Source organism: Phoxinus phoxinus (assembly GCF_949152265.1).
Source record: "Phoxinus phoxinus genome assembly, chromosome: 4".
Lineage (NCBI taxonomy): Eukaryota > Metazoa > Chordata > Actinopteri > Cypriniformes > Leuciscidae > Phoxinus > Phoxinus phoxinus.
Window position 1 is genome coordinate 17,308,476 of NC_136879.1, and position 20,587 is coordinate 17,329,062.

At 38.9% G+C, this 20,587-nt stretch overlaps 2 protein-coding genes across 4 annotated transcripts in view; both read right to left on the reverse strand.

Moving 5' to 3' along the window:
- Window positions 1-2,423: 2,423 nt before the first annotated feature.
- On the reverse strand, window positions 2,424-6,204 carry mlnr (motilin receptor). The gene is made up of 2 exons (XM_079610283.1): window positions 5,411-6,204; window positions 2,424-3,493 (listed from the first exon to the last, which is right to left on the reverse strand). The coding sequence occupies exons 1-2, from the start codon at window positions 6,138-6,140 to the stop codon at window positions 3,141-3,143; spliced, it is 1,083 nt and encodes a 360-aa protein (XP_079466409.1). The 5' UTR covers window positions 6,141-6,204; the 3' UTR covers window positions 2,424-3,140.
- Window positions 6,205-7,269: 1,065 nt separating this feature from the next.
- Window positions 7,270-20,587, reverse strand: part of fndc3a (fibronectin type III domain containing 3A) — a 94,914-nt gene continuing 81,596 nt past the window's right edge. For 2 of the 3 annotated variants that reach the window (XM_079610926.1, XM_079610925.1), the window contains exons 24-26: window positions 18,420-18,586; window positions 16,847-16,968; window positions 7,270-9,573 (exon numbers count right to left, since the gene is read on the reverse strand). In XM_079610926.1, coding sequence (XP_079467052.1) covers window positions 9,259-9,573; window positions 16,847-16,968; window positions 18,420-18,586 — 604 coding nt within the window. In that variant the 3' untranslated portion in view covers window positions 7,270-9,258. The remainder of the gene's footprint in view (window positions 9,574-16,846; window positions 16,969-18,419; window positions 18,587-20,587) is intronic. The other variant, XM_079610927.1, reaches the window with a different exon arrangement.

Consider the following 20,587-nt stretch of genomic DNA (forward strand, 5'->3'; position numbering starts at 1 on the left):
GAAAGGTGTTTTCAGCACAGCATAAGGCTAGAATCCATTTATCAGAAATATCAAGGGGACCAATTACAAGGTGACCCAGAGTTCCCTTTCTTTGTGAAGAAGACCCCTTCCTTCTCCTTTTCATACCCATATTTATAAGCATGTGAGCTCATGTCCCGTGGAGCTTGAGATTAGCTCAGAGCAAACAAGGAACAAAACAAGGTCCTGATAATAATAGTGATCTGAAGGTGTTTGGAACAAAGCCACGAGAAAGCCAACGACATTACACACGGCCGTCTGACGAAAGAAGCGCTGTCTCAATGCTTTCTGGCACACTTCTTTCTTGACACTAAATGAGATAGTTCAGTCATGTGGGATCAGTAAAGAACCAGTAAAGAAACCATACTGGGACATTAGCAAGGCAAACGCATGCAGTGACAGATTGATGATTTCAAAAACTGTTCTTGGAGAATGATATAAGGTATCGTATTAGGCCTGCTTTCAGCATGTAATACGACAATTGTTAGATACATCGAACTGAACTACAATTAAAGAGAAGCAGAATGTGTATGAAAGTGATACAAATCAACCAAATCGAAAAGAATATAGGGCAGATATTGTCTGGTATTCATTTATTTAATTTTTTTTTGTTTGAATCCATGAACTGTTGATAAAAAAAATAATTATTTTTCATTTAATCTTATTCATTAAATTAAATATTTTTTCGTTATTAATAGGCTACAAAATATTGCTCTCACCTCACAAAAGTGATTTTGCCTGTGGTCAAGGATATGATCAGTGACTCCCCCTGCTGGGAAAGCACTGCTATTGTACAGCGATCTTCAAAACAATGGAGATTTTCCTCAGTATCAGCGTTTACACGGAGCTTTGTCTGGATCTAATTACTCAAAAAAGTTAGATTAAATGGACCTCATTCAAAATTACTTCAATACATCTTTTCTATACTTGATTTAAAATGAAGTGTAATGTTTTTGTGTGGGTTAAAATAATATTATAAGCCCCACTTTCTTAAAAAAAGGGTAAAATTATTATATAGGCTACAGGAGATATATATAAAATAAAAGATTAAAATGTTTGGACAGCACAAGGAAGGAAACAGGGTTTGCAATTTTATTTATTAGTAGGCCTATGTATATTAGTCATAACAAATGTAGTTTTTTTTAAACATTCGCTTGTTTTTATTTAGATTACCACTGAAAAAAGACTGTTGTGTTACAGTATTATCAATGCTGTCAGACCACTACGGTTTCACATCAAAATGCCAAAAATAAAATGGGGAAATGGGAGAAAGCCACAAAAAAACTGATTTCCATTTATAAAGGAATATCATCATCATATTATTTAATGATTACAATATAATAATACTATAATGGATATGAATATGTACAAAGGAAATTACATCCAACAGGGCAGAATAGAATCATTTGTGGACAATTCATGAAAATACAAATAAAACATTACAGCAATGAGAGTGTGTAACATACCTCTGGTTATGATGTCACGAATCACCATTTTGTCATTTCATTTTAAATGAAAATTAAAACTTGTCACATAATTTTCATTTAAAAGATTTGGATGATGCTTTCTGTAAGACGTAAACACATAAAATGACTTAAGATGCAGTTGTTAAATTAGAAAATGACGCACACTAGCACTGCGAAGGCATTTGTGTCTGCAATGGTTTACAATTCATCATTACTGGCTTGTTACCCACTCACAGTTCATGAAAAAGTCCAAATCTAATCGATTTCAGTCACAAAATGTCCATTCATTGTTTTATATGAAACCTATCATCAGATTATTGATCTAAACAACATGATTACTATCACTAAAATGATAAATTAAATGTGTAGTAGTAATAACTGTGATATTCATTTGTGTGAAACCCAGTCATTTCCCCCCGCACAGTGACTGTCACAAGATGTTTCCAGTTTCAAACTAATTTTTCCGTTCAGTCACACCAATTAGCCCAGCTCTCATCCAATAAGCCCACAGTTCCTTCATTTCTCCCAGGTTCCTGCGCTCTTCAGCTGGGACGATGCTACTGTAAGCTCTCCTGTCATCATTAGGGTTGGGTATCAAATTTTATCGATTCCAATTCTGATTCTGCTTATCAATTCCCAGTTTAGATTTGAATTAGGTAAAATAAAAAAATTATATATCCAACATTTTTATTCTGTGATTTCTTGACAAACACTCGGTTGCAGCTGAATACCGTTATATTATAATCACAGACACTCAATTTGCCACAGAAGAACCATGACAGTTTATAGCGCATACAAGCACAACAATGTCAATATATCAGTGAAACACGGTCATCCGATGCAGGTCTGTTTTCATTAGGTGGTTGTCATTTAAGTTTTGCTCAAACAATGTTTACAGGCTGCATATTACTACACAGAAAAAAAATAAAAGGTCGCCAACATGATCATTATAAAAGGTGTTTAAATGACAAAGCACATGCACTCACAAATATCTGAGAATCGGAAATATATGATCATTTATGATACGGTTAACAAGTTTTTTGAATAAAAAAGGAAAAAGGAAATAAGCGATACATCAGTCATACAGTGCTACTGTGGCTGTGGTGTGTCAAAATGACAAGCATGACGAATCACCATGAAAATACGTTGATGCATATTTTAAACTTGCGTTCAAAAGGGTTAAAGTTACAAAAGTTATTCAGCCAATATCAGCGAGTGATTTTCTTTTATTGTTTGATTAACATCAACACAGGCGGCAGGTTTATTAGGCTGCTGTCACTTTAAGAGCCGCACGGATCCAATATACTGTTTATTTCTCAACTGCTTACATCCACTTAAGACAAAACCGACTGTTTACGAGGCTATTTTTGACATGATGTTTTGTGTATTTCCCCTTTCCAGCGCAAGACGACGCGAAGGAGAACTCAATTCAGTATTCACGCACTACACGAGAGGTGACCTTTTGCGTGCACGTGCACTTCGGATGTGTGCGCAGCAGAGAAAACGGAGTTCTCTTTCGCATCTTCTTGTACTTGAAAGGTTTAAAATCACATTAAAATGCGCACACAGGAATCGGCGAGCAGAATCGAAATGCTCGCGTCTAATCGAATCCACAGTTCTTGGAGATTTAGAAACAGCTCCAAAATGGAACCGGCTCTAAAACGGAAGCGGCTCTTGAGACTCGGCACTAGTCATCATGGTCTCTTTCATCACATTGAACGTCTCTGTGCAGGCGGTGGTGTCATCATGCGTCGAGATATGCCTCCGGTTGGGGCCGCGGTGGCCCCTGCGGGGCAACAGGAAGAGGTGTTTGACGGCAGAGCGGTACTTGTTGGACATGAGGTTGTAGAGGACTGGGTTAATTGAGGCGCTCAGGTAGAAGAGCACCATGGAGGCCACGTTGAAGTTCTGACTGAGGCGGGCCGAGTGGTAGTCATCAACGTGAGTGAAGAGGAACCGACCGATGTGGTATGGCAGCCAGCATATGGCAAAGACCAATACAACAACAGCTAAGAGAAGAGGGAGATGGGATATGGGGTTAATAGAAGAATGGGATAAGTCCATGTTACGGTTGGTCGCTTACTGACACTGATTTATTAAGGCTTCTAATAAACGTAAAACAGCCACATTCACTAACCCAACACAAAGAGCATGATTAATGAATAGACAAGATGTTACACATTTGCAAGATCTGTCAGGCTTCATCTCACACAAGTTGACACCATTCATTTACATTGCAAATACGTTTCTACAAAGTTACTAATGGTCTTTTTGCAGACACTGATGACATTTCCAGTTATCAACATCGCAAATCTAATCAAATTTTTAATATATTGTTATATTCAATCTCTGTCTATTTTTTTATACCTCCAATCATCCTCCTGAATTAACAAAAATAGCTTGGTGTTCACAAAGAATTTAGAAGGAAAAAAACATTTGGAGGTAAAAATTTATATTTCACCATGTATTTATTTAATGTTTTTTCAAGTTTAAAACAGAACTAAGTGTTATTAAACTCACCTTGGTGGTGGGGTAGGTCGCAATGAATGTCATGTATAAGCTATAGATTTCAAAATTATAATTATTAGATAAATAGCACAGAAATCCATAGTTACAAACATTAAAAGCAAAAGTGTTACAATAATCCTCTTGCTGGTCATCATGATCCTTGGGTGCAGTTTGGGCCTTGGTCTCAAGTCCAAATACCATATTTTGATGCTTTTGTCTTGGACTCGACAGCATTTGGACTTGGTCTTGACTCGAGATAGAGTCCGGTCTTAAATGCTACAACACCGACATGAAACCAGGCTTTATTCATGCCAAAGGAAAACATATTTACGCTTTCTGAATTACTCAGACCCTCATCACGTCTCGGCCTGGACTCGACTACTACATCGCTAAGGTTTTTATCAAATTGCTAGTTGCTACGAAGTTGATAGGGGTGTTGTGAATCGCCACTTACTGACCCAAGTCAAAAGAGCCTATCTCTTTTCTCTATGGCATTCTGATCTCTAAATATGGCTCAGATCTGTCCTTCAGTGCAAGTCTTATGGGATTTTGTTTACCTGTTTTTTTGGTCTACCAAACAAAAATCATTAGCATGATCTGAAGTAATCTCACAGCTTACCTCAACAAGCCTCATGATTTGAGATGTTCATGTTTACAGCACAAACCTTGTAGGATGATGTACACTCCAAGGTTGATTGTCCAGGTCCCAGAACAGTAAGAATGAACCTTAGCAAGCACAACTATCCATGGCTCATTCCTAAAAGCTGGAATACAGTACACGACTTTGGACTAGATTTTATTGCCACAATTGTCAGTCTGGACAAGTCGGCGCTAATTGCCAAGTCAGTGCCAGTCTGCAGATTTTGGACAGTCGGGAGTTGACAGATTTCTCAGAATATTAGTGTATGATGAGCACAGACTCAGATTTTTTGCTTTTCACCAAACTCGGTCCCGGAGGGCCGCTGTCCTGCAGAGTTTAGCTCCAACCAGGTCCAACACACCTGCCTGAAAGTCTCTAGTATGCCTAGTGAGACCTTGATTAGCTGGTCCAGGTGTGTTTAATTGTAGTTGGAACTAAACTCTGCAGGACAGCGGCCCTCCAGGACCGAGTTTGGTGACCCCTGCTTTAGACTATGATTCCATCCAGTCGAAGGATATCAAACATGCTTGATATTTTGAGGCGATCTTAGAACACACATTGGTTTCATTCGTCATCCATTTTCCTAGCAACAAGGTGTATCTTTCTGCGTCAAGTTTGTTGTGTGACCAGACCAGACCAGATGAACCAGAAAGTCTGGAAGTGTGTGATCTTCAGTCATTTAACTAAGTTTCACTAAACTTTTTCAATTTAAAATCTGTTCCAATGTTGAAAGTCGTGTAGTGCCTTCCAGCCTTAACACTTCCCAAGACCAACTCACCCAGAATCTTGACAGTCTGCCGATTAACCTTCTGCCTTGCTGCCGCATTAGGCCCATGAAGCTCGTGACGACTCTTCCACAACTTTCGGCCGATGGATCCGTAGAGGAAGAGCAGGCAAGACATGGGGCAGAAGAAGTAGGTGGTGGACACCCAGATGGTGGTGTGCAGCAGCCCCGAGTCGATGGCATAGCGCGTGTGCTTGCACTGCCGGGTGCCGGGGTCAGGTATCGTCTCGTTCTCGTACTCCACGCCCATCAGGAAGAACATCGGTGCAGCGGATAGTAAGGCGAAGCCCCACAGAGCCAAGATGACATACTTGACCCTCCTCTTGGTGATGGCAGCCTTGGCTTTGAAAGGGAAGCAGATGGCCAGGTAACGCTCCATGCTGAGCACTGTGATGTGGAGGATGGTGGCGTTGGTGCACGCTTCATTGATGTAGTGCGATAGACTGCACACCAGCTCCCCGAAGACCCAGGGTACGTACTTCCAGAGGCGGTAGAGGTCGAAGGGGAGGCTGAGGAAGATGACCAGGTCTGAGATGGCCATGCTGGAGAGATACAGGTTGGTGGTGGTCTTCATGTCCTTGAAGCGCTGGATAATGAGAATGGTCATGGTGTTGCCGGTTACGCCAACGATGAAGAGCAGGACGCAAATGGTGGTGACGGGAATGAGGGTGGAGGTTGGGAAGAGAGAGTCTCCGCAATGGTGGTCCTCCGTAAACTCCTCCATATTGAGGCAAGTCTGCAGCTGTCGCTCGATAAGGTTTAAGTGTACAACAGACCTTTACAAGCGGGTGAGGATGAACCCGGCTGACGAGACTCCTTCACTGAAAGTCCATTTGTAATAAGAGGCCAAAAACATCATCAAGGAAGGCGGAACCAAACGGGTGGTGCGTTTGAACAGGAGATGAATCAGACGAGACTTGTGGAGGTTGTATCTGGTGCTCTGCTGGAGGAGAGAGAGCATCACCTCTTTTCTACTGTGTGTGCGTGCATAACATCCCTTAGTCCAGTTCTTAATTAAATATTGAGATCACAGGAGGTGGAGACCGTGTAGACGGATAGGGAGAGAGGTGAGAGGCGGAGCTTCGGCTTTCAATGCGTGCATTTAAATGCTAAACGGTTCTTGTGTAAATATAAACTAGTTGTCTACTGATATTAATCGAATTGTTTAAAATTAATGATTAAACATTGAACTTGCAATTTTTAAACTGAAATCATTAGGTAAACATGAGATGTAACCCACACATATCGAACCTTTTATATAAATATTTGCTTACTTTCAACAAGGATATATACATTTTAAAAATACAGTTCATACACTAAAAAATGCTGGGTTGTTTCAACCCAATTTTGGGTAAAATATGGACCAACCCAGCCATTGGGTTACATTTTTACATTACATTTTTAACGCGACATTTGGGTTTGTCCATATTTTACCCAAAATTGGGTTGAAACAACCCAGCATTTTTATATAACATATTTAACAACAGCATGACCTTATTGCGTTCTTTTTCTTATGAACAAGTGATTAGTATTAATGTTGGCAATGTTAACACAATCTTTATTCATATGTTCACTTCAGATCTATTTTGAAACATTACAGAGAAATACATTTAGATCATCTTAATGTCTAATATGCCACAGCACTTGATACAAGTGCTGAATAATAATCTAATTTAATAGACAATCTGTCTGGAGCGAGATCTCTAACCCAATGACCCTGGCGGCTCTTTCTTTCCGTGTGGATGAAAGCATGAGCGAGAGGAATGATCTTTCGGAATAAACGTTTCACACAAAACAATATTATTGTGATATGAATCTGCATACATTTGGCAACATGCAGTAAAAGACGACGATTAAGAATTATAAATCTTTTATTGTGCATGGATCCGTCTGTAGATATCATGACTATACAGACACACTTTAGATACATATATATGATTATACATTTCCTATCTGATAACATTTTAAAGTGATATGTCTGGTAGTATGTATACTATAACAAATTTTTGTTTTGGAATGTACGGTGTATGAGGTAACTGCAAACATTAAAATTACATAAAAATGGTCTCATTTTTTGTGCATATTTTATTGATTTTTTGTCGTTTTTCTTTCTCCCAAGAACCAAACGCCTACCATGGTGGGGAGATGTTAAAATGGCACACTTTGCAATTACATTGTATCACTATCAAAAATAGGAATTTGAGATTTTTTTTCTTTTTCTTCCTTCAATGACAAAACAGAAGACATTTGCAGAATATCTATTAGACCAAATCATGTAATTCATTTTCATTCAAGACATCTTGCAAGGTACCTGTAGTTGTTAACGGTTGTTGACAGCACTCATATGCCCATAACCAAAGCACAAAACACGAAACCCTACGACCGGACCGTCATGCTGTCGTCACGCAGCGTTGACAATCAGTCACAAGACTTAAACACACAGAGAAAAAGGCAAAAATTTCGATTTCACAGGAAGTACATGTAGGATTAACAATTCATTACTGCGGTTTGACGTTTTGTTTCTTGCGCTTTTCTTAATTTCTTTGCTGGACAGAATTAACTTAAAGGTTTTATTTCCCATATAAAAAAATAAAGTTCAAAAAGTGTGATTTAAACAAGGAGAAAAACAAACAAACAATATTTAGTCATATATTCAATAATCTTCAGATTACATCGAAAAAATGATATTGCTAAAAGTAAAAGGTTAACAAAGTGATAATTTGGTTTCTAAAACTAAACAACTAAAAATGACCAATAGAGAAATTAAGAAAATACTATATGACTTTTGAAATCATGATTATTGTCAGAATGAATCATTTCAAGAACAAATTTTTGTGGTACTACATTTTTTTAAAAACAGCCAAAACACATTGAGGGCTTGCACAACTGGAGAACATGTTCCATAAAACGCATCACAAGATCAAGACGCATTCAATAAGTATTTTTTTTTTTCTCTTCTCACTAAGGTGCAAAGGTAACGACTGAAGGAAAGGTTTCCGAGAAAGCGTACATTGTTTGTGCTGAACGACAACATTTTGGAGCAAAGCAGCTGCTTGATTGTAAAAACAAGCTACAGTATACGTACATGATAGTAAAAATAACTATTAAGCTGAGTTAGTTTGGTATTCATAGTCATAGTCTTACTCCCCCCGTACTAAGCCAGAATCTCAGGTCCTCGTATCATACTGTACAAAAATATACTAACATTTCTCTAGTTATTTTTGCATCCTTTACACATTCTGAACATCAAAAAAAAGTTCTGAGGAAAGTGCTAAATCAATGTTCGCTAATTCGAGCGGTATCGGTCTCGCCTCTCCTTCCTTACGCCGTAAACTTTATCTCCCTCCGGGGATCGTTCGGGACCCCCCTCCCGCCCCCCCCGCGCTGACGGTGTAGTCACTGGCCCTCAAGTCCCAGGCCTAAGATAGCAAACCGGTGAGCGACGCGACCACCGAGCTAGCTTCGGAACACTGAACGAAACTTACACTCGACAGTTCACAACTGAAATTATACGTATAAATAACATAAAGACTACAGCTACACAAATAAATGAAGTGGTGCGATGAGTACGCGACGAGCGCTAAGCTGATCCTTCGATAAATCGCCCTCCGAGTCCGTCCGTTCGGGAAGGGAGCGGCGTTCGTTTGACAGCATGCGCAGAAGGCGAGCGAGAAAGATAGAACGACAGACTGGGTGAAAAGTGATTCTACAACTTCCTTTTCTCAATCCTTCCCTTCAAGCGGCTCCTCGACGCTTGTGCCGGAAAACGAAAACAAAGAAACAAAAACAAAATGATCAACAAACCAAACTCGCTTTTCGACGATGTGACGCGGCACCGAGGCTCATTCGATCACGAAGTACTGGATGGCGACCGCGATGAGGATGGAGGTCACGGCCAGGAGGGCGATGATGAGGAAAGAAAACTGTTCGTCCGTCAGGCTGCGTTTTGGCTTCTGGGCCTCGGCTGCTTTGGACCCCGCGGCGCCGGAGGCCCCGGGGGTGTCGACGCGAGGCGGGAGCAGGATGACGGTGGAGCTGTAGGGCCCGATGATTTCGGGGGCGTCCTGGCACTGCCGGACGGCGCAGACGCGGAATCGGTAGTCCGTGGATGAGCTCAAGTTAGGGAGCTGGAAGGAAGTGGCTGAGCCCCGGTAGATCTGAGAGGAATGGAGACGGATATTAAAAATTAGTAGGTTGCAAAAAAAGTGTACATTTTATGTGGAATATTATATAAAAACTACACTACCGTTCTAAAGTTTGGAGTCAGTACACATTTTTTTTGTTTTGTGTTTATGTTGTCAAGGCTGGATTTCTTGGATTAAAAACAATAATATTGAAAATCATTATTACAATCCGTTTTGTATTTTAATTAGTAATGGGCAACGATTGAGCGCATCCAAAATACAAGTTTGTGTTTACATAATGTGTGTGTGTGTACTGTGTATAATTATTTTGTATATATAAATACACGCATGTTTATACTGCATATATATTTATACATTTATACATATATTTATATATTTATAAAAATCTTAAATCGATACATGAATGTCTGTATTTATATATACAAAATAATTATACTAAGTACAAACATATAATATTTAAACAAACTTTTATTTTAATATATTTAAAAAAATTGTTTTAATATTCCTGTGATCAAAGCTGTATTTTCAGCATAATTACTCCAGTCTTCAGGGTCACATGATCCTTCAGAAATCAGTATAATATGATGATGATGCTCAAGAAACATTTCTTGATATTATCAATGTTGAAAACCGTTGTGCTGCTTCATATTTTTGTGCAAACAGATAAATTTTTTCCAGGATTCTTTCATGAATATAAAGTAAAAAACCAAAAGCATTTATTTATTTATTTAATTTCTTATACATCTATACTGACCCCAAATGTGTGTAATGTAGTGCATATAATAACATAATAACAATATAATTATATTTTCTGTAGTGTATTTAATATAATTATTTTCACGTATTTAGGTCCAATTCTCAAATTAAAAACCATCATGATTTGCATGATTACCTAAAATGATCAGTAATCAGTATATAGAAGAACAATATTCAGCACAGCATTCATGTCTAAAATACATTATCCTTAGGAGAAAAGAACTGATGAAGTCTATTTTAAAGGTGCAGATGTGTAGGAAAATAAATAATCCGCCTGAAGAACATGAATATACGCATAAGAGTCCTGCGTGTGTGTGTGTGTGGGTGTGTGGGCTGCATCAACACAAACACACAAGCCTCCCATCATGCCTGCAGTCTCCCAGTGTGTCTCAGCAGGAGCCAGCGAGACCCTTCCATTACACTCATTTCTACAGTCACTCACAGCAGCCAGCGCAGGTGCTCTCGCCACAGCGGATTCAAGTTAAATCAAACAGATCTGTCGGGTCCCGTCTGACACGCAGTATTTTCAGTGACAATTAAATTCAATACTGCAAATTCAGACATTTGGATGATGCTTTTACCCGGCTCTCCAGCAGGCCCCTTAGGACCCACATTTAAAGGGACAGTTTACACTAATACGAAATTTCTGTCAATTTATTCCCCATGTCTTTCCAAAACCATATGATTGAGATGGAGAAAAGGAGATATTTTGCAGAATGTCGAAGTTTTAACATGTCTTATTTCAGACCTGTGGTGAAAAAAAGTCCAAAATACACATTTTACTACACTTTGTCTGTTTGCATCTGTATATTTCTCATAAATTCATCAAAAGTTGGCGTTATAAATCGCTCCGCGATCGCTGTCTGCACCCTGTCATCACATATACTGTTGGAAAGCTCTCTCTCTCCTGTACAATGCTGTCGGATCCAAATATGGTCATTTCCTTTTAATCAGCAACCAATCGTGAAAGTACAATGGGCATTCAACTCTAAAAGCGAAATCTCATTGGCTGATGTCAAATTCTGACCTGATTCGTTCAGATGCATCACGTGACGCGCTCCGACATTTAGATGTGTGTTTTTTACTGTTTTTCTGCTCAGTTGAAGGCCATAAATGCTGTGTTTATAAGTTTTGATGTGATTTAGGTGGTTTGTATTGTTGTTGCTAATGATTTGATAAGATATTGTGTCAGTAGATAGTTGATTCCACTAAAAAAGTATAAATTTGTACATTACAAATCTTTAAATGCCGTTTTCTCAAAATTAGTTTTATGTCATTCTCCAGTATAAACATCTCAGCCTATGAAGCACCGATGTACACCAAACTTTCCAGTTATACACTTAGCAGTATTCTGAAGATAAGTTCAGAGGGATTTGTTAATAAATCATTCCTGGCCTGATTTATTTTAATAAAAAAAATATGGCGAAAATCGATTTTTTAAGGCTATGGACAGTATATTTAGATTTCCTAGGTAATGAAAGCATATATCCTGAAATCCCTCTGAACATCTTTCACCTTGTGTGTAATCAAAATGAAAAAATAATTTTGCACCTGGCTTTATCATATGTTCAGATCTATCTATCGAAAATATATGCAAAATTGCACATATTTAACGAGATAATGCATAATTTGCATAATTAAACATACAAATTTCAAAAACTAGTAATACATCTTTTTATATACTTGTGCAAGTAATCAACTGAGGAAGTTTCATGGTGATATCTATTATTTTATTCACCTGTAGTGTCTCGCCTTAAATAAATGCTCCATAAAAGTAGTATTATCCATTTTCTGAAGCAATATGCTTTGTGAAACAGACATCAAATCTTATCTGTTTTTGTACATTATGCATCAAAACATGGCACCACAAGATGTTACAGTGCCAACTTTGACACCAATGTTCTCACACTAAACGGTCTTGTGCATTTTGTAATCAATTGTAAATATAGCTGCAAGCAGCGATTACGGGCCCAAGCCGGTGGCACCGCCACCCTGGTGCCTTTAGTTACACTAAAGGCACCGGGCTGGCGCTGCCACCGGCTTGGGCCCTCCATCGCTGCTTGCAGCTATATTTATATATATATATATATATATATATAAAGCCGCCACCCCGTTGCCTTTCGGGTTCCTGTGCACGACGGGCAATAACGTAACCCCGCTTTGACTGTCGAGAAGAAGTCTGCTTTAGAGCTTGTATCAGTGTGAGTCTTTCTGCTCCCCTCCAAACACACACAGAAAAGGGGGGGGGGGGCTGTCTGTGTGTGAAGTTTCATCAAGATCAATAAATGTATGAAGACGTTATAACACATTGTGTTTTTCTTTTCTCGCCATAACTTCGTTTCCTCGCCACGGCCAAACCATTCGAGATATCAAAAATCCGTCCGCAATTTAGCGTCCTCAATGTCTTGACTTCATGCTGACCGAGTTTGGTGAAGATCAAATTACATTTCTTGGAGGAGTATATAAAATTCCAGGGGCGTGCGTTTTCATACAACCCATAATAGCCGACTTCCTGTATATATATTGGACGGGCCCAAGCCGGTGGCACCGCCACCCTAGTGCCTTTAGTTACACTAAAGGCACCGGGCTGGCGCTGCCACCGGCTTGGGCCCTCCATCGCTGCTTGCAGCTATATTTATTTATATATATATATATATATATATATATATATAAAAAGCCGCCACCCCGTTGCCTTTCGGGTTCCTGTGCACGACGGGCAATAACGTAACCCCGCTTTGACTGTCGAGAAGAAGTCTGCTTTAGAGCTTGTATCAGTGTGAGTCTTTCTGCTCCCCTCCAAACACACACAGAAAAGGGGGGGGACTCACATTAGTTACATCCATGTGATCGCTCTCTTACAACAAACACGCTACTGAAGTTTCATCAAGATCAATAAATGTATGAAGACGTTATAACAGATCGTGTTTCTCTTTTCTCGCCATAATTTCGTTTCCTCGCCACGGCCAAACTGTTCGAGATATCAAAAATCCGTCAGCAATTTAGTATCCTCAATGTCTTGTCGTCAGGCTGACCGAGTTTGGTTGCGATTGGATGAATTTTCTAGAAAGAGTGTTTCAAATTCCAGGGGCATGCGTTTTCATAACACCCACAATAGCCGACTTCCTGTTGGGCTGGCGTAAAACTTAGAGCACGAAAGTTGTTCGGCCCGATGAGTTCTAAATGTGTACCGAGTTTCATATTATTACATGCAAGCGTGTTTGATATACAGACAAGTGTTTGAATCCCATTCCAGGGGGCGCTGTGGAGCCCCCCTGCCACACCCGGGTACCAGCTTCAGCCTGGCCCTGATGGCCGCGGGTTCTGACCTGTGTGCAAAATTTCAAGAGTTTTCGAGCACGTTAAGGGCCCCAAAAGTGCCCGAGATTTTGCACACAGCAGAGAAAGGGTTAAACTAAACTAGCCCCCCTCCTCACACACACACATACACAGATCCCCCCCTCCCCTACCCACCCCACACAGACAGACACACACACACAGAATGGCAGAGAGACAGAGAGAGACACAATTCACATTCAAACCACAATATCTGACTTTCTGTTGGTCGGAGCTAATGACTGTAAATTAGAAAGTTGTTCGGCTTGATAAGATCAATATACACGCTGAGTTTTGTAACTGTAGGTAAAACTATAACTAAGTTATAACACACTTTATGCATCCTTTTTTAATCATAAATTTGTTTCCTCGCCACGGCCAAACCGTTCGAGATATCAAAAATCCGTCCGCAATTTAGCATCCTCCATGTCTTGACTTCATGCACACCGAGTTTCGTGGTCATCGGATGAATTCTCTGGGAGAAGTGTTTCAAATGCCAGAACATGCGTTTCCATACAGCCCATAATAGCCGACTTCCTGTTGGACTGGCGTAAAACTTAGAGCACGAAAGTTGTTCGGCCCGATGAGATCTATATGTGTACCGAGTTTCATATTATTACATGCAAGCGTGTTTGATATATGGACATGTTTTTGAATCCCATTCCAGGGGGCGCTGCCGAGCCCCCCTGCCACGCCCGGGTACCAGCTTCAGTCGGGCCCTGATGGCCGCGGGTTCTGACATTTGTGCAAAGTTTCAAGAGTTTTTGAGCACGTTAAGGGCCCCAAAAGTGCCCGAGAAGTCCCACACAGCAGAGAAAGGGTTAAAATAAAGCCCCCCTCCTCTCTCACACACACAGACACTGAGAGAGACTGGCAAAATTCCCATCAAATCACATTCAAACCAAAATATCTGACTTCCTGTTGGTCGGAGCTAATGACTGTCAATTAGAAAGTTGTCCGGATCGGGGAGATAAATATAGATACCGATTTTTGTTACTGTAGGTAAAACTAATACCCCATTTTTGACTAAAGGTGGCGCTACTGAGCCCCTTACCACGCCCGTTTCTGAAACTGTGCACAAGTGTACTAGGCAATAAATGTAAAGTGTCTGTCGAGTTTCATGCAATTTGAAGTATGCTAAGAGTCTCAAAAACTTTAAAAAAGAATATTAAAGTTTGATGCGTTGCCATGGCGACAGTATTAAAGATATCAATAATCCTTTCACAGGTCTACATCTGCCGTGTGTTTACATTATACAGATGAAGTTTGAAGCAAATCGGTAAAAATAAGAGGGTGATTTCAAAGCATTTTGAAAGTGACACACTTCCTGCTGCCAGTTGGTGGCGCTATAACTTTGACTCACAATAGTCACATCCATGTGATCGGCCTCTTACAGCGAACACACTGCTGAAGTTTCATCAAGATCAGTTAATGTATGAGGATGTTATAACACACTTCCTGTTTTCAATATTCGCCATAAATTTGTTTCCTCGCCACGGCCAAACCGTTCGAGATATCAAAAATCCCCTCGCAATTTAGCATCCTCCATGTCTTGACTTCATGCACACCGAGTTTCGTGGTCATCGGATGAATTCTCTGGGAGAAGTGTTTCAAATGCCAGAACATGCGTTTCCATACAGCCCATAATAGCTGACTTCCTGTTGGACTGGCGTAAAACTTAGAGCACGAAAGTTGTTCGGCCCGATGAGATCTATATGTGTACCGAGTTTCATATTATTACATGCAAGCGTGTTTGATATATGGACATGTTTTTGAATCCCATTCCAGGGGGCGCTGGCGAGCCCCCCTGCCACGCCCGGGTACCAGCTTCAGTGCGGCCCTAATGGCCGCGGGTTCTGACATTTGTGCAAAGTTTCAAGAGTTTTTGAGCACGTTAAGGCCCCCAAAAGTGCCCAAAAGGTAGTAAAATAATAATAATAATAATAATAATAATAATAAAGAAGAAGAAGAAGAAGAAGAATAATCCTTAGAAAAACAATAGGGCCTTCGCCTTTTCAAGGCTTGGGCCCTAACTAGTTTAAATGTTTTAAATAAAGCAGCAAAACTGAAATGTCAGAGCTACAGCTAATGTTATTTCAGGAAATAACCAAACTTGTGGTCTGTTCCTCACTCAAAGCTATCATATGAGGGCTGGGACGTTCTTCTTTTGGATGAAATCTGAGAGCTTTCGGTCTCTCCATTGACAGCTACACAACTACCACTTTGACGCTTCAAAAAGTTCATAAAGAGAAAGTAACACTAATCCATTTAAATTGAGCAGTTCAGTCCAAATTCACTGAACATAATCGCTTTATATGATGAACAGATTTAATTTAGGCCTTTATTCACATTTAAACATTGATCAGCAAACAAACAGAAGCTCAACTGAAGAATGAACCTCATTGGTTCTTGCAGAAGCTCATGTCATGTGATCATGCTTGAGCGTCCGTTTACCATATCTGTTGTGTGCATTGATGAATGTTTATATGTGAATAAAAACCTAAATTAAATTTGTTCATCATATAAAGCGATCAGAACATTTCGGGCTAAGCCGCTCGATTCATATTGGATCTCTTTATGAACTTTTTGAAGTGTCAAAGTGGTAGTTGCGTAGCTGTCAATGGAGGGACAGAAAGACCAAAAAAACAAAAAAAAACGTAATTTGTGTCTCGAAGATGAACAAAGGTCGTACGGGTTTGGATTGACATGAGGGCGAGTAATTAATGACAGAATTTTCATTTTTTGGGTGAACTAACCCTTTAAGCACCAACCCTACTATTTATATTTTGTACTTTGTTTAGCAAAAGCCACCATAAAGGTTAAGAAGCACCAGAGGTTATGAAGGCGATTATAACAACACGTCAGAATATAGATCATGCACAATCAAAGCACAAATTTCAGTGGCTAGATTTGATTTGGCCCGAACATTAAGTGTAATAACTGTCACTAAGCCGTTCAGTAATGACCACTTGATCGCCATTATGCTATAATAATATTCCTCCTCCACACCTGCTGTCCGCACCTGCCGAGGGCCGTGACCTCTGTGTGCCGTGCTCACAGGTGGGGGCCGACATTTGAGACGCTTTGGGCTCACAGTGCAAAGAGACACTATAATGGAGATGCTGTATTGAGGGTTTTTTGGTGTTTGGTGAGCTACTGAAAATTGTACATGGAGATAACGGTGTGGAGTAGGTACCTGTTTGAACTCAGAATTTCCCTGCATGCTTTGCAAACAGTAGATGACTGGATCTCCCTTCATAGGCGGCAGTGTCTCCCAGCTCACCTCACACGACTCGTCCACGCGCTCCACGCGAGGAGCTGAAGGGAGACACACAGGTGATGAGAACAAACCCATGGAAAAAGAATTCAGGTCAAATCATGGAATATTAAATGTGTGTTTTTTAAATATTCATTATTTTATCTTCCCATTCAAATCATTTAATACATTATGCTAATAAACATGATCTTCAATGGACATATAAAAACATAATTTGTTGCTAAGAAAAAAGAAACCAAGATGATCAAGATTTCAGCCTCATAAACTAGAATTAATCACTAATCTTAATCCTGACCAAACTTGATTATGCTTTATTAATAGTTTACCAGCAAAACTTTTTTTGCAGCAGATTAGACATTCTGAATTCTGATTTTAAAATACATTATAAGGGAAAACTGTATTTTGACACACACACAGACATCAAGATTCAGCATATGAATCTCAACAATGGTGACATGCTTCATGCCGCAATGCATACTGGGAGCCACCATAGTATTAAAACCATGGATCCCATCATGCATTGCGGCATGAAGCATGTCACCATTGTTGAGATTCATACGCGTATTCTTGATGTCTGTGTGTTTCTAAAAAATCTCACAATGTATTTAAAAATCTAAATTCAGAATGTCTGATCTGTTGGATTAAAGTTTTGTTTGGTAAATATAATATATTAATCACAAATAATCACTTCAGGAATAAGAATAGTGAACTATTCCCCTTTATGATGCTGTACTCTCGATCATTTTTGTTCATGGCTTTCTTTGTAACAGTGTTTAACAAAACACATAATTTGTTGCAAAGACAAACAAACAAACTCACATAAAATGCCAAGAGTCAAACTGCGCAACTCAAGGAACCGCTCATCACCAAAATGGTGACCAAACATTTTCAATTAAAAAAAAAATCTACATCTGAACCTTGTTCTTAATAAGAACTTCTGTTTCCAATAGACAAATAATGTTGAATTGGCTCAACTACAAAAGATTTGTTACAGAATAGTTGTATCTCTCCAGAAAACAAATAATGTCGTTGACTCAACTAAACGTTGGTTTGTGTGTCACAGACAACTTATTTTTAGTTCGTATAACTGTTATTTACAAAAGTTGAGTCAACAAGAAAAAGCTAGGGGAAATTAGTACTAAGATTTTTTGTTGTTGTACGAGATTTTTACAATGTGGATTTTTGCTGATCCAGCACAACAAAATCAGTCATTTCAACTTTTTTCAAGTTGTGTTTTTTACAGTGAAACATAATAATCACTGCAATAATGATCTAATCATAAACTATTAAGCATTTGCCTATTTAAATACAAACAGACTTTTTTTTTTTGGGCCAGGCAGTATATATACATAATACCTAAAAAAAAAAATGGCCTAGTCATGTTCGTGACAGGTTTTGTGAGATACATGAGGTAATCCAATCTTGAGTGTTTAAAAACAAGCAACAAAAAAACAACATGTCTACAGAAACCTTTATGGGGCAGAAGCGGTACCTTTGAGGGGTGCAGGAGGGGAGAGGGGGGTGGTGAAGGTGTAAACAGTGGAGAAGGGCCCCTCGCCCGCCTCGTTAAAGGCCTGGATGCGGAACGCGTACGAGGTAGACTCATTTAGCCTCTGCACTTTGTGAGTGTGACAGGGTCCTTTATACAAGGATATAAACCTTCAGGAAGAGAGCGAGAACAAGAGAAAATGTTATAGAGCTGAACTCTATAAAGCCACAATATCACAAACCTATAATAAAAGAGGGATTGTCAAACCAGACTTAAAGGCAGACCTTCACAAATCCGAGTGAGATTCAAATATATAAACGAATCAATTTAAATGAATAATTATTTTGTTTTAACTGTGTTTGAAAAGTCTCTATTCGATCAAAAATACAGTAAAAATCTATTTACAGTAATTGTTTTCTTTTCGAATATGTTTTGTAGAGATCGAGACGCTCAATGCAGAGATCTTGGTGACGTCAAAGCTGTAAAATGACAATTTTTACTTGAGATTTGGAGTCAAATTAGAGGGGTGTAAAATGACTTTAGAAAGATGACAGCATCATTATATTACTTTTAAACAGAGATTGTTTGGTCTATTAGTTAAATCTGTTGACTTAATCTTGGTTGCATTATATGCCAACGGTGACGGTTCAAAAATGGCAAAAAGCACTTCTTGTGTTTTTTTACCCCAAGTTTGCATGCCTGTAACTCAAGAAGTATTAAAGATATCATAAAATACTCTTAGATTCTGGTTCTTAACAATCTTCCCTTTTGGTATCTTCATTGTAAAGGCCCAATATGGTTCAATCCCAGAGATATTGAGATCTTAATGCGGCTCCGTGAGTAAATTGGTCAATTGTACACATTTCCAGTGGTCAAAAACCAAAACCCAATTTTTTTTCTTGAACATAGAAATATTTGAAGAATAAATAATGTGGAAACTAGAAATGCATCTCAACTCATTCCTGTCTGAGTGCCATAAATATTATTTTTCTAAAGCCTGTAATTTTTCTAAAAATGCCTGTAACTCCACAAGTATTCAACATATCTTAATATCCTTTCTTTTTCAGAATCTTCATTTTCAAGTTCCCATATAGTTCAGTCCCATAGATATTGGGATCCAAATGTGACTCCATGTCCAAATTGTTTGAATTTGACCCATTTTCAATAGTCAGTAACATTTTAAACAGCTGATAATTATTGTGTTTAAAGAAGTGTGTGTGAAGAACAAATAACACTGGAACTAGAAATGTATCTTGTTTCCCTCAATCAAAACAATCGAATACAACACGCACCTCTCCGAGTGTCAAGAACAAACATGAAACTTTTCTTTTGAAATCTTCATTTTTAAGGCCCTATATGGTTCAATCCTAGAGATATTGAGATGTCAAAGCGGTAATTTAGTTACGATACTGCATATTTGAACTCTTGGTAGCTTCAGAAGCTGTTAATTGAACAAAATACCCCTAAAATGTATTCAAATATAGATTCTTACCTATTAAATACACTTTTGAGAGCAAGTTAATGTGCCTCAACTTTAGTGGATTTTTGGAACTCAGAGAGTTATGTTTTAGCAATTATTTTGATTGAGGGAAACAAGATACATTTCTAGTTTAAACATTATTTATTCTTCAGACATTCCTCTTCAAATGCAATAAGTATCAGCTGTGTGCAAACTGAACCACATTTGGGTTTCAATCATTGAAAATGGGTAAAATTCACCAATTTCAACACAGAGCTGCTTTGAGCTCCCCATATCTATGGGACTGAACTTTACAGGACCTTGAAAATAAAGATTCCAAAAGAAAAGTTTATTAAGAATGAGAATCTAGAAGGAAATTGAGATATCTTTAATACTTTTTTGAGTTACAGGCATGCGAACTTTGAGAAAAATATATTTATGGCACTCAGGAATGAGTTGAGATACATTTCTAGTTTCAACATTATTTGTTCTTCAAATATTTCTATTTAAAAGAAAAAAGTATCAGCTGTATGCAAAGTGACCAACATTTGGTTTTTGACCACTGGAAATGTGTACAATTGAACTCACGGAGCCGCATTAAGATCTCCATATCTCTGGGATTGAACCAACGAGGGGCCTTTACAATGAAGATACCAAAAGGGAAGATTGTTAAGAACCAGAATCTAAGAGTATTTTAGGATATCTTTAATAC